The following is a 13,803-nucleotide window of genomic DNA, read 5'->3' on the forward strand; positions in this document are numbered from 1 at the left end:
TTCGCAACTTTTTCGATAAAATTTTGCATTTGTTTAAAAACTTCGGTATTGTTCGCGGGCTTTTCGTGTTTTTTGTTTGAATTATTTCCATTTTTCAAAATTTTCGCGTTTTTTCGCGAAATATTTGCATTTTTTCACGAAATTTTAGCGTTTTCTATTTTTTCGCGAAATTTTGCAAAAAATTTTTGATGGTTGTATTGCTAAATATGGGTATTTAAACTAACTAATGAGTAAGAAATAAAATTAGTGGAGTCTGATTTAAAAACCATTTTGACTCATTTTGACAAAACTTACAATTTTTCAAATTAGAAGAGTCTGCTTTAAACACCAGTGAATCATTGTGACAAAACTCGCAATTTTATTTTTCATATTAGTAGTCTGGTTCAAAAAAACAGTGAATCATTGTGACAAAACTCTCAATTTTTCAAATTAGAAGAGTCTGATCTATAAAAACCAGCGAATCATTGTGACAAAAATCACCAATACGGGTCTAGCCTTAAATGTTAGAGTAGAGACTTAAGACTATATACTTCTAAACCGTGGCGGCCGCTAAAGGAATAAAATATTTTTAAATTTTGACCCTTTAAATTGATTATTAGACTTTGGCGCTAAACTTAAAGCGTGTGAAAGTTTAAACTTTTTCATCAAACTATTTTAAGTAAGAAATTTAAGTTTTAACATTTGATTCATGTTAACACAGGATTCAAGGTTATCTATAATATTCTTTTAGTTTTTACAAAATTTAAGGAAGTATAGAATGAGTTTATTTGCAATATTATTTAAGTTCTGAACTGGGAACTTTAGAATTGGCCCTTAGTCCCGATCCCTTAATCTTGATATCCAATGTGGACGCTTTTAATTTCCTGCTTTATCCGTTCTTTTTTTCTAATTTTAGATATCCCTGCCAGTTTCCGACCAATGAGAGTTCTTAATTAAATTCCGTGCAAATTTTCAAATATCCTGGCTTCTGATTGGCTGTTCAAGATTCTGTTTACGTACTACTGGTTGAATCTACACTTTTCTGGATACAAACTAAGGATTAAATTAATCTTGAGATTAATAAAAAGAGGAGATCCAGCATTGATATCAATATCCACAATTCTGAAGGCATGACACAGGCGGAGGAGGGGGGGGGGCTTTGAGGGATAAGCTTCCCTGGATAAGTAAAAACTGTGATTTCCTGGAGGAATTTCCCCCCCCCCCCCACTGTTAAAAAATATTTAGCCACCCCACATTTGAAAACATTCCTGTATACTCCTCTGAGGCTGAGAAAGACACATTTTCAATTGATACTGTAGAAATTTTATCTTATATGATCATATAGGCTATATACGATCCTTTAGGCTATATAAGATCCTATATTGGCTATATATACTTTCTCCTTATATATATATGATCCTATAGCTAGGCTATATATACTTTCTCCTTATATATATGATCCTATAGCTAGGCTATATGACAATTTAATGACGACCAAAGACTTGAATCTTGGACGCTATATATATATATCGTTATCCTTTGTGGACACTTTAGATTTGAGAAAAAATGCTTGCTCCCTTAATTAAAGATATCCCTGCATGGTAGGACCACCATGGGATATTGAAGAGGAATTGAATTAATCCCTAACTCTTCAAAAGATAGAGATCAATGGTTAATCACGAGATTCACAAAACAAATGTTTTGACTTCATGTATGATAATACGTAGTTCGAGTTTTTTAAACCTTTGAAACAGAGAAGAGGTATTTTTTCCAGCTGTTTTGCCAAATGTTAGTTCAATGTTGAAGAAATTTGTTCAATATGCATTTTCAATGTATTATAATTTGATGTGATTGTTTAGTAGAACATATCTTCGGGGGTTATCAACTTAAATGCAAGGACAGGAATTTCTTAACAAGAAACTACTAAGCACTAATTCGAGAACTGAAGAGGAGGGGGTGGGGTAAGGTTTCAAGTATACCCCTCCCCCCCCCCTTTGCAAATAGTCCTCATCTGAAGACTCTGAGCAATTAATCTTATTAGATCTTTTTAGACATTACAGACCTNGTATTTTTGTGAATCGTAAGTATAGATTTCTTAACATCGTTTTTAGATGGAAAAGTGTTACAATCTTACAATTTTCTTTTTTATGAACCTCTTGAAAATCATCGATTTTTAAATAGTAAAACAAATATAGTTATTCTCATTATTTTCCAGAAGGCTAATTTTCTTGAAGAATATTTATTTTTTCTATATTATGGGATTAATCTGGTAAACTGCATTGGGTCATAATTTAGTTTGCTAAGATTGTAAATATGGTTTACAAGTTGCAGGTTTTTATCTAAATCTGGTTCACAATTTCTGACTTCTGCAAATCTGGTTTTCAAAAGTTTCCGTCTTTGAATTTTCAACAGCTTTTTTCACAGTTTCTTCTAGATTTGTTCCTGTAGTTGTGGAGTTTGCGTGAGATAACAAATATTTAGTTTCGAGTTCACGGGTTTCGAGTTCACGGGTTTCGTCTAGAAATCTGATTCACTTGAGGAACCCTGTAGTCAGCAAATTTCGTCTTAAAACAATTTTAATAAATCTTCCAGGCTTACAATTTGTAAGTTTATTTTCAATCTACGAACATAAATTATATAGGAACCACAAAATTGTGGTTCCTATATAATTTAAGCTCAAATTAAGATTTTCAATAGTCTCACTCAGGGGCGGATACAAGGGGGGCAAGGGACATTCGCCCCCCCTGAATTTGGAATTTTTTGTTCCTTTTTTCAGAATAGCTTCTCAATAGCATGCATAAGGGAAAGAAACCCTAGTGCAAAACAGGAAAAATATCTGTCTTAATAAACTATAATGTGTGAAAAGTTAAAAATCTAGTTTTTTAGTCTTTAGTCATTAATTTTGACTCTTTTTGAGTCTTTTAAGTCAAAAAAAATTTTCGCCTTCGGCACGATTTTTTGTTCCTAATTATTAATTTTTTTGTTCCTAAAAAATCTTGCCCCACCCCTCACTTAAATCCTGTATCCGCCCCTGGTCTCACTGGTCACATAACATGAAAAACACGCAGTGTCACAGACCATTTTACTTGATATTCTGATTTTCAAGATACTGGTGATTGCTGAAATGTTGTCTTCCCATTCTACAGATTCATAGGTCTCGCTGTAATACAAAAAAATATTTTATTTCATATTTTGCCCTTTAAAGGTAGACTAAACTTTAACAAATGAAATTTTCTTTAAAAAATCTAATTTTCTGAGTCTTGTGAGTTTCTATTCTAATAAATAGAAATAAATCCTGAAATCTTGTTGGTCTGGAACTCTAGTACATTTTAGTTGATTTGATGAAATAAAGCATTTAGGGATTAGGAGAAAAGAGAATATTTAAATAGTTTTATTAAATGAAAATTATACCCCGGCGGCAATATTTTTCGGCCTTTTTTAGAAATATTTTTTGTGCTTTATGAATTGGTCCAAGCAAAGGTATGATTAAATACAAAATTTCTTCTATTGTAAACTTAAAATCAATGAAAATTTGTTCACAATCTCTTTTTTAGGGATTAAAGATTTGACCTGAAGGTTTCAGAAACATATTAATGATCTGAAAACTGATCAGTTAAGTAATTGGGTCTGATTCAGCTCAACACTTATCAGGGATAGGCATTTGCCGAAGGAAGTTACGTGCGCTTGCCGCGTAGAATTACAAGAAAGAGAGAGATTATTTTAGGGTAAGGCTGGGTTAAGACACTTTCTGGGCGCAGCGCTGTTGCTAAGACAGGCTCGGGGGCCATGCGCCGCACATTGCACAGGCTCAGATGCCGAGCGCCGCGGCTAGAACGGGCTCTTTCTCTGTTTTATAATTCAACGCGGCATGTGCACGTAACTTCCTTGGGCTTTCTGCCTAAGGGATAAAGATAGATCTGTTAAAGGGTGTCCCACTCCGAACATTACAATAGAAAGACGACTTCAAGGTCGTCTTTGATCATTAAAACTATTTGCGACATTTATTCGGATACCTGATTTAAATAGTAAAAGTCTAAATAATCACTGACTACCCCCTAGTCCTGGCATTTTCATTTTGAAAATTCTGGTTTTATTTAATAAATTGAAATCTGAACGAAACTCGTTGTATCTCCGGTAAAACTAACTGCATAAAAAAGCACAGACCACATATTAGAAATGCCAAGACTATGAGTTTTTTTAATAAATGAAAAATAGACGAATAAATGCTACAAATAATTTCAAAGATCAACTAGAACCTTCGAATTATTAGGAAAACTGACTCAGGTTGCAAAATATTAAGAAGAAATGTCCTTGAGATGATTCCACTTCTCTTTCCCGTTATACTCCTCCTCTTCAAACTCATCATAGTCATCATACTCCTCATCATCCTAATTATTATCATTCTAATCATTATCATCCCAATCATTATCATTCGATCATTATCATGATCATAAATATCCTAATCTTTATCATCCTAATCATTATCATTCTAACTTTTATCATCCTAATCATTATCATAATCATAATTATCCTATTCATTATCGCCCTAATCATTATCATCCTAATCATTATCATAATCATAATTATCCTAATCATTATCATCCTAATCATTATCATTCTAATTATTATCATCCAGATGATTATCATCCTGATAATTTTCATCCTAATCATTATAATCCTGATCATTATCATCCTGATCATTATCATCCTGATCATTATCATCCTGATCATTACCATCCTGAAAATTTTCATCCTAATCATTATCATCTTGATCATTATCATCCTGATCATTATCATCCTGATCATTATCATCCTAAGCATTATCATCCTGAGCATTATCATCCTGAGCATTATCATCCTGATCATTATCATCCTGAGCATTCTCATCCTGAGCATTATCATCCTGATCATTATCATCCTGAGCATTATCATCCTGAGAGCATTATCATCCTGATCATTATCATCCTAATCATTATCAATATGAAATTATCATCCTGCTCATTATTATCCTAATTACAATCATCCTAATAATTATCATCATTAAGATCCCTAATTAAAACCTTCCATAACCATCCAAAGCTGTCTGAAATCAGCCAATTCAGTACCTTGTTTGCTACATGGAAGCGTAGGCAATAGATATCTTTTTTAAAACTTCTGTAAAATTCGTGACGTGATTCCCTTTTTCATTAAATCTTCAATAATAGCATAGTTTACCTCATCGTCATCAAGCTCAGTATAGGGTCTCATATCCTCTCTCATACTTGTCCTTATCAAAATAATCATTATAATAATAATAATAATAATAATAATAATAATAATAATAATAATNATAATTATAATAATAATAAAATAAACGTTATTTTTTAAATGGGATTCGAGTCAGCCCAAAAACTGTCCAGAGACAGTGGACCTAACTAAGTATGAAAAATCTAATTAAAAGGAATTGAGTTTTTGCCACAAATTCTGATTTTCTAATCTCCATATCTTTGTAATCCGATGTCCTAGACCTTAGTTATTTCAAACTACGAATTTCTCAAGATAAAATAATCTAAGTTTGAAAGATCAAAGGTTTGCACCATCAGGTTGCAAAGATATTGGGATCAGAAAATTTAAATTTGTGGGAAAAACTCAATTCTAAAACAAATTATTACTCACCATGCGTCCATTTTGTGTGATTTCCAAAGGTTCCTTGTTTGCCCACTGTGAAGATCTGCTTCAAGATCAAGAGAGAATATTTTACATTTTCCTTTATTTTCTTCTTCCTCTTCATTCCTCTTCTTCCCTCCTTTATCCTTCTTCTCCTCTCCTTCCTTCTCCTGTATTCTCTCCTTGGCCCGCCTTGTATCTCGTCTTTGCTCCAAAACACGGCGAACTAGAAAATATTTATTTATTTTCTGTAATTTTAACTTTTATTACTTATTCTTACTTTATTAAGGTTTAAGTAAAGACTATCAAGCCCCCACCCCATTTAAATAATGCCATTTCCAATTCTCAACGGCAATCTTTAAATACAGATTTCTCCGACGTCGATGATCAAATAAAGGTTTACTGAAGAGTTTCTTGAATTTAAAAAAACATTAAAAGTTTCATTGTCTCTAAAATAATGTTGCATGGGAATTAGATTTATAGATTTACTAGCTGAAGGGCACGGCGTTGCCCGTGAAAAAAAATTTTGAAAAAAATATTTCGAATTATTTTAGCCTATAACACCCCCCGGCAACCCATAAGTGTCCTCAAAATATTTCAGCCCAGCTTTTAAATTGTTTGAAAATTCATGTACAAAATTTAGAATATTATAAAAAAAGCCTGATTACAATTGATAACTTACGTTTTTTTGTCTACGCAAAGTAAAGAAGTAAAAAGTTGCTGCAGAAATTATAATTTTATTATCCTCATATTTTTACAATCTTTTGTTGTGATGAATTCTGTTATAGAAAAATAGTTTGTTTAAAATTTCAAAGTTTATACTAACAGGTTACAAAGATAAGGGGATTAAAACATTAGATTTTTTAGCGGTTAGTGTCGGTTAAAAATAAACAACAGCCCAACACAATGCTATGATTTTGTAAATATAAAAAATAAACAACAGCCTAACACAATGCTATGAGTTTGTAAATATAAAAAATAAACAACAGCCTGCAACACAATGCTATGAGTTTGTGCATATAAAAAATAATATTTTGTTCCTGCTGGGAAACATGATTTTGTAGTTGAATTCTTTCATGGCTATTAAATTATTCTATAAATATCTAGTTGAGAGGGATTTTATACATATTAAACCTCAAAACTAAACCGTCATGCAATCCAGTAATAATATGATTAGAACGTTCATGTAACTTTTTCCAGGTTTTAAATTAAATCTATTTCTCCTATCCATAATTCAACAAGGAACTGGGAAAATAAACTTGGTATAACTTTGTAGTTTCTCGTAAACAATGGCTAAAATAAATTAAGATATGGAATCAAGATATCCGTCTTGTAACAACGAATTCCCTTGAAAATTGAACAAAGTATGAACAATATCCGGTTGTTAAAAGATATTTGATTACGTATTAAAAAAAAATTTTGTTCAGTAATAACACAATTTAAAGAAAATATTGAAAAATAAAGAAATGGACGCTATTCAACGGTTCGAAATGCATCTTTTGATGTTTTTTCCTTTCTATGAATAGTTATACCCTTACCAATTTAGTTAGGGCTGAATGCATAAACATAAAAGAATCCAATTGGTTTTGAATTTAAATTTTTTTTGGCTTCATTGTATGATTGGGTTTTTGGTTGGTTTGTATCTAATGAACATTAATACCACTTCAAAGTGCGGTTAGGACCATTTTTTATGTGTTACTTTACAATCACATGAATTCTGAAAAAAAGATTAGCTTTATTTGAATTTGAAAATTCTCTTGGAACTTTTGAATGGTGGATATCAGGATTAATGCTTGATCTCCTCTTATTCTTAATCTCCAGAGCTGAAAACTTTAGAATGGGATATCCTTAATCCTGATCGGATAATAAATCTGGAGAATAAAAATGAGAGGAGAACAAGCAATATTTAATCTCGAGATTAAGAAAAAGAGTGGATTAAGCATTGATCCCGATATCCACCATTCTAAAGTTTTCAGCTCTGGTTAATAAACAGATCGAGAATCGAGATTAAGGATGATCCCATTCTAAAGTTCCAAAATCCGAAAATCCACGAAATTTGTATTGTTAAACTTTACAATGTTAGAAAATTAAGGCTTGATAAATGATGATGGATCACTAAAACATAAAATTGAAAGATTAATTTGCTAAAACTCTTGCTATTGAGGAATTTTAGATTTTTTAGGGATATTTTGCTGATGTTTTTGTTGAGATCATGTTAATGAGAACAGATTTTTTCTAAATTAAATGCCAATTACAGGGAACTAACTGTGAGGGAAAAACATGTTTCAATTATTACATCTGTTTCTGAAGGACCATTACTTTTAGTGTAATTATTTTTAATTAGAAACTATAATTTCGAAACCTTCATTATATTTTATGACTTTAACCTACATTTTTTTTGACAAATAATTAACGTTTGTTTAGAATGGAATCAGGGTCGCTTATAGGTATTTGTTCTTTTTCCAGGAGGGGTGTTAAAACTCAGCAGCTTTTTTTCCAGGGTGTTAAGCTTAGCAGCTCTTTTTCCAGGGGGGGGTGGGATTCGAGTCAGCCCAAAAACTGTCCAGAGACAGTGGACCTAACTAAGTATGAAAAATCTAATTAAAAGGAATTGAGTTTTTGCCACAAATTACTGCTTAGCAGCTCTTTTTCCTCTGAAAACCATAGATAGAAAAGTGATGTGAAGCCGGAAAAAAAAGGATATTTTAAATGCTTAATTGTATGTTTCATTCTTACAATTGAGTTATATAAAATATTTGATCTTTCAGAAGATATGTTTGCTATTTGATGAGATGTGTTAAATCTTTGTTGAGATTTCTTTGATCTTTGTTGTGATATCTTTGGTCTTTGTTGAGATATGTTATTTCTTTGTTGAGATATGTTTGCTATTTGTTGAGATATGTTTGGTCTTTCTTGAGATATGCTTTATACTTGTTGAGATACTTCTTTAATGCCGTGATAAGTTTGTTCTTAGTTTGGATAAATTTGCTCTTTGTTGAGATAGTTTTTGTTCTTGTTGAGATATGTTTGCTCTTTGTTGAGATAGTTTTGGTTCTTGTTGAGATATGTTTGCTCTTTGTTGAGATAGTTTTGGTTCTTGTTGAGATATGTTTGGTTTTTGTTGAGATGTGTTTGCTTTTTTTCTAGAAAAGTTGGTTATTTGTGGTGATAAGTTTGTTTGTTATTTGTTGAGAATGGTTTAGTTTTTCTTGAGATATATTTGCTATTTGTTGAGATATGTTTTCTCTATGTTGAGATAAAATATAATTCACCAAAATATAAATTTAAAGGAACGTTCACCTAATAATTATTAAATAATATAAATTTTTATTTTAAAATATTTGTGTAAGTATTTATAGAATGACGAAACACATTGAAGCAAATTGTTAAAATGTATGTCTATAGAATTCAATCCTATTTCTACCTTTAATCTTTCTGTATTTCAAGTTTCAATGATTTGTGAAATAGAGTTCTAAACTTTTCAGAATTACTTCGAATAAAAAATGTGCAAAGGTTGACGGAGATGAAAATGTAAACAAAAATTGTTCTTTTCTTCTTTTTCGAGACTCAATTCGATTTAATTTCAAATGTCTGAACATACCTATGTTTTGGCTTCGAACATAACTAGGATTAGTTTTAACATACTTAGTTTGAAGTTTAGTTTTGAACATCCCAACTACTTAGTGTTTGGTTTTTTGCCATACCTATGTTTGGTTTTGAACATACCTAGGTTTGTTTTTGAACGTACCTAGGTTTGTTTCTGTAGGTTTTGTTTTGAACATACCGAGGTTTAATTTTGAACATTTTTGGGTTTGCTTTTGAACATACCTAGGTCAGGTTTTGAACATACCTAAGTTTGTTTTTAACATACCTAGGTTTGTTTTTAACATAAATAGTTTTTTTCAACAAACCTAGGTTTGGTTTTGAACATACCTAGGTTTTGTTTTAAACATAAATAGATTTTTTTTCAGCATACCTAGGTTTGGTTTTGAACATACCTAGGTTTGGCTTTGAACATGACTAGGTTTTTCTTAACATACCTAGGTTTGGTTTTGAAAATACCTAGGATTGTTTTCAACATACCTAGGTTTTGTTTTAAAAATACCAAGGTTTGGTTTTGAACATAACTAGGTTTGGTTTTGAAAATACCTAGGTTTGGTTTTAAACATACCAACGTTTTTTTAACAAACCTAGGTTTCGTTTTGAACATACCTAGGTTTGGTTTAAACTTACCTAGGTTTGGTTTTGAACATACCTAGGTTTGGTTTTAACATACCTAGGTTTGGTTTTGAACATACCTAGGTTTGGTTTTGAACATACCTAGGTTTGGGCTAAACTTCACGTTTTGAACAACTCTGCGTGCTAGAGATGGGGATCGCCATGGAATGTATTTTCTGTCATTTCCCGCTACTGGTTCAGATTCAGATTCTTCGGCCGACGAATCGTCTGAATCCTCGTCCGCATTCTCCCTCAAACTCTTCCAGGGACCACCTAGAGTTTTGTAATACAGTGAGAGACTATTTGTATATCTAATATTATTATTATTATTATTGTTGTTGTTGTTGTTGTTGTTGTTGCAAGTAAAAAGACCCTCAGGGAAGGTTTATATGGACGGCAAAATTTTAAATTTTTAATTTCAAAAGAATTTAAAAAGAATGGTAAATGGCAATTTGTTTTTAGATGATGGGTGCGAAGCGCCCTCTCATTTTTAATTTTAAATAGAAAGATCACATTTCATAGCTAACAGTTCATACAAAGAGAAAAATGTTTAGATGGATTAGGTAAATCAGTTCATTTTTTTTTGTTTTTCGATTTTGATTTGTTATTTGAAGCATTTTTATAATTTTCACAGAAAAAAAAGAAAACTTGAATCTTCCATTTTATTAAAAATAGATACGCAAGTCATATATGATAGCTAGATAGCAATTTTTAAAGAGAGAATAATTGTATAAGATCAATCGATTTCTCTACGCCTTTTCTCTTTACAAATTTTCCTCTTTAAAAGAAGTTTATGCCCATAAAAATGTCTAAATAGCTTTTAAATTTATACAAATGATTTTGTTACATGTTCCACAGGTTCATCTATGAAATGTCATTTCATGAAATGCCATTTTCCCAACATCAATGAGAGAGAAATATAGGTGAGAGAAAAGGTTTAAAATCGCATTTACAACTAATTACGCGAAAAATGAACTGAGTTCTTGTAACAAACTCTTTGCAACCCATTGTCATTTGATTTGATATTTGATATTTTAAACTATGATTTATGTTAGATCAATTAATCAATGTTTAAATATCAAAGCTTAACATCATCAGGTTGCAAATATATAGGATTAGAAAATTGGATTTGTGATAAAAACTCAGTTTCTTAAGGTTTAACGCAAGGAGCAAGAAAGGCAACCAAAACTCGATTACTTATTCTTAATGAGTATTTTGTTTTTCTTTGTAATTATCTCATGAATTTGATTGAATTTTTTTGTTTACCTTAAAGCATATGTTCAATTGATCAAATATAATTTTATATTAAGGGAAATTTGAGCATTGTGTGTTTGTAATTCAATTTTATCAAGGAATTTAATCTTTTGTATTATTTTATCCATTTTATCTTAAAGGGAGTGTTTGCGAAAAATGAAAGGGGATCTAGGTACGGCGAAGAAAAATCGCTTTTGATCGCTACTAATCTTACTTCTATCTGTTGTGTCTATAAGGAGAAAATTGTTAAAAACGACTTGTAAAAAAATCAATTTCATATCAAACAAATCATTTAGATATTGAAACCTATAATCATCGAGTATTGTTCGACGCATTCGTATATAGTTAATATTTCATGACTTTTGTTACTTGTTTTATATACAATGCACTTAAAACGACGTGGTGTCTGCCACGTGTAATCATTCAAAGCATCGAGAGCAGAGACACCTGGCGGCCAACTATTTCGGCGTTTTAAGTACATTGTATACTAAAAAAAAAATATAGTATAGACGCATCAATTAGAAGTAAGATTAGTAGCGATCAAAAGTGATTATTTTTCGCCATAAGCCTATACCCCCTTACATTTTTCGCAAAACGCTTCCTTTAAGTTTACATCATCTCAGTTTTTAATAAGATTTTACCTTTGACTATAACTCCACTTCTGTTTGGTAACTTTTCTACGCATTTTTTCATAATTTTTTCCATTTCTTTGCAAATATGATTTTACTGAACATTTTTGTTTTGTTTACCATCTGATGATTTATGAATTATTTAAAAACAAATTAAAGTTCATAACCTCCAATTGAAGAGTGTCATAATTGATTTTCAATTGGTACCGTAGATTGGTAATTCCTGGTAAATTCCTGGTAAATTCCTGGTAAATTCCTGGTAATACAAAGGAAAAAGAGTGAAGTAGTTTATCGTTTATAACACTCTTTGATGGACTTAGTTAACAGTCCCTTTAATGCTATGCTGTTATTACAGACGTGACATGAATATATATTTGTAAGACTCAATTTCTTTTGAAAAGATGATGAAAAACCTAGATCTGATACACTCAACAGAAGCCAGTTGGGCTTCAGCTCCGGCATCATGGAAACCCCCAAACCAAACCAGAGTTCTGCTTCAACCAAACCAAACCAGAGTTCTGCTTCAACCAAACCAAACCAGAGTTCTGCTTCAACCAAACCAAACCAGAGTTCTGCTTCAACCAAACCAAATCAGAGTTCTGCCTCAACCAAACCAAATCAGAGTTCTGCTTCAACCAAACCAAATCAAAGTTCTGCTTTAACCAAACTAACCCGGAGTTCTGCTTCAATTAAACCAAAACAGAGTTCTGCTTCAACCAAACCAATAGAGAGTTCTGCTTCAACCAATTATTGCACATCTTCTTCGGACATCTTTAAAAAAAAGGAGTCGTTTCATCAGAATTAATGTGCATAAATATTTAAGATTATGACAATAAATGATTTTTTATAGAAATTATGAATTATAAAATTCAAAAAAATTAAACTTTGTATAAAAAATATCCAAATATTTAAGAATTGTACAATGAAGAATTATATATATATATTTCTGTTTACCGTGAGTCAAGGTGAAAACTTTTAATTGTATTCTGAGAATACCGAGTACTCTCTGCTCACCTCCCGTCTTTCTTCTGAAATACAGAAATCCGTTTAACATAACAACTACCCACTACAGAAGCATATCAGTGAACATACACCATTTTATATTAATCTATATTCTTAAAGTTTAAAATTTATCTTTTTTAATGATAATGCACTGTGATCTTACCAGGCTACATTTCTTGCAAAAAATGTGCTTTTGATTCTACTCTGGCTGGACGGTACGACTAAATGCATATACAGTACATATTGTACCGGCACGGATCATGTAACTTGTTACTAGAAATGATAACAACAGACAAGACAGACCACCATTGGGAATCGTTTTGGATTATTTCCATAATAATTCCAGTGAACATCTCATTTTTAGGACAATTGGCGCGTCTTTTCTATTGATAATAATTTTCATCTTTATTTACAGACATTTTTCTTTTGTACATTTTTAAGCAAAAACAACAAAATGTGAAAATTTTCCTGATTTTCTATTTGTTGTTTCGTACAGTTTTTAAAATTATTTTTTGAGGAGGAGGAGGATGTTTTAAATTCTGAGTAGTCATTAAAAAAGTCAAAAACAGATAAAACAAATTAATTATTGATTTACAGAAAAGTTCTGCAGGAACCTTGTTTTAATTTGTTACGGATCTATTCCATGTTTATTAAGGGGAGCATTCGCGCCAAATTTTTTCCTTTTTTTAAAATTCTCTTTGCAATATTTCTTTTGGAAAACTTAAAAGAAAACTATAAGGATGTTTAAACAAAAGTTTGAAAGTCAAAGATGAGAAAATACCAGTTGTCATAACAAAAATAGATTTTAACATATTAAAAGGAAAAATAAATTACAAACTTTAAATTGGAAAGAATTATTCTAGGGGGGGGTATTTACCCCCAGGATTCTAGGGGGGGGTAAATAACCCCAATAACCCCCCTTATTTACGCCACTGCCTGGCGGCCAACTATTTCGGCGTTTTAAGTACATTGTATTCTAAAAAAAATATAGTATAGACGCATCAGTTAGAAGTAAGATTAGTAGCGATCAAAAGTGATTATTTTTCGCCATAAGCCTATACCCCCTTACATTTTT

At 31.4% G+C, this 13,803-nt stretch overlaps 1 protein-coding gene across 1 annotated transcript; it reads right to left on the reverse strand.

Annotated features, from left to right (window-relative positions):
* Positions 1-2,202: 2,202 nt before the first annotated feature.
* LOC111704224 (ribosomal biogenesis protein LAS1L) lies at positions 2,203-12,276 on the reverse strand. The gene is made up of 7 exons (XM_023476378.1): positions 12,140-12,276; positions 11,739-11,774; positions 9,946-10,116; positions 5,635-5,851; positions 5,194-5,245; positions 4,290-4,367; positions 2,203-2,523 (listed from the first exon to the last, which is right to left on the reverse strand). The coding sequence occupies exons 1-7, from the start codon at positions 12,189-12,191 to the stop codon at positions 2,497-2,499; spliced, it is 633 nt and encodes a 210-aa protein (XP_023332146.1). The 5' UTR covers positions 12,192-12,276; the 3' UTR covers positions 2,203-2,496.
* Positions 12,277-13,803: the final 1,527 nt, after the last annotated feature.

This window comes from Eurytemora carolleeae, unplaced genomic scaffold (genome assembly GCF_000591075.1).
Source record: "Eurytemora carolleeae unplaced genomic scaffold, Eaff_2.0 scaffold527, whole genome shotgun sequence".
Lineage (NCBI taxonomy): Eukaryota > Metazoa > Arthropoda > Copepoda > Calanoida > Temoridae > Eurytemora > Eurytemora carolleeae.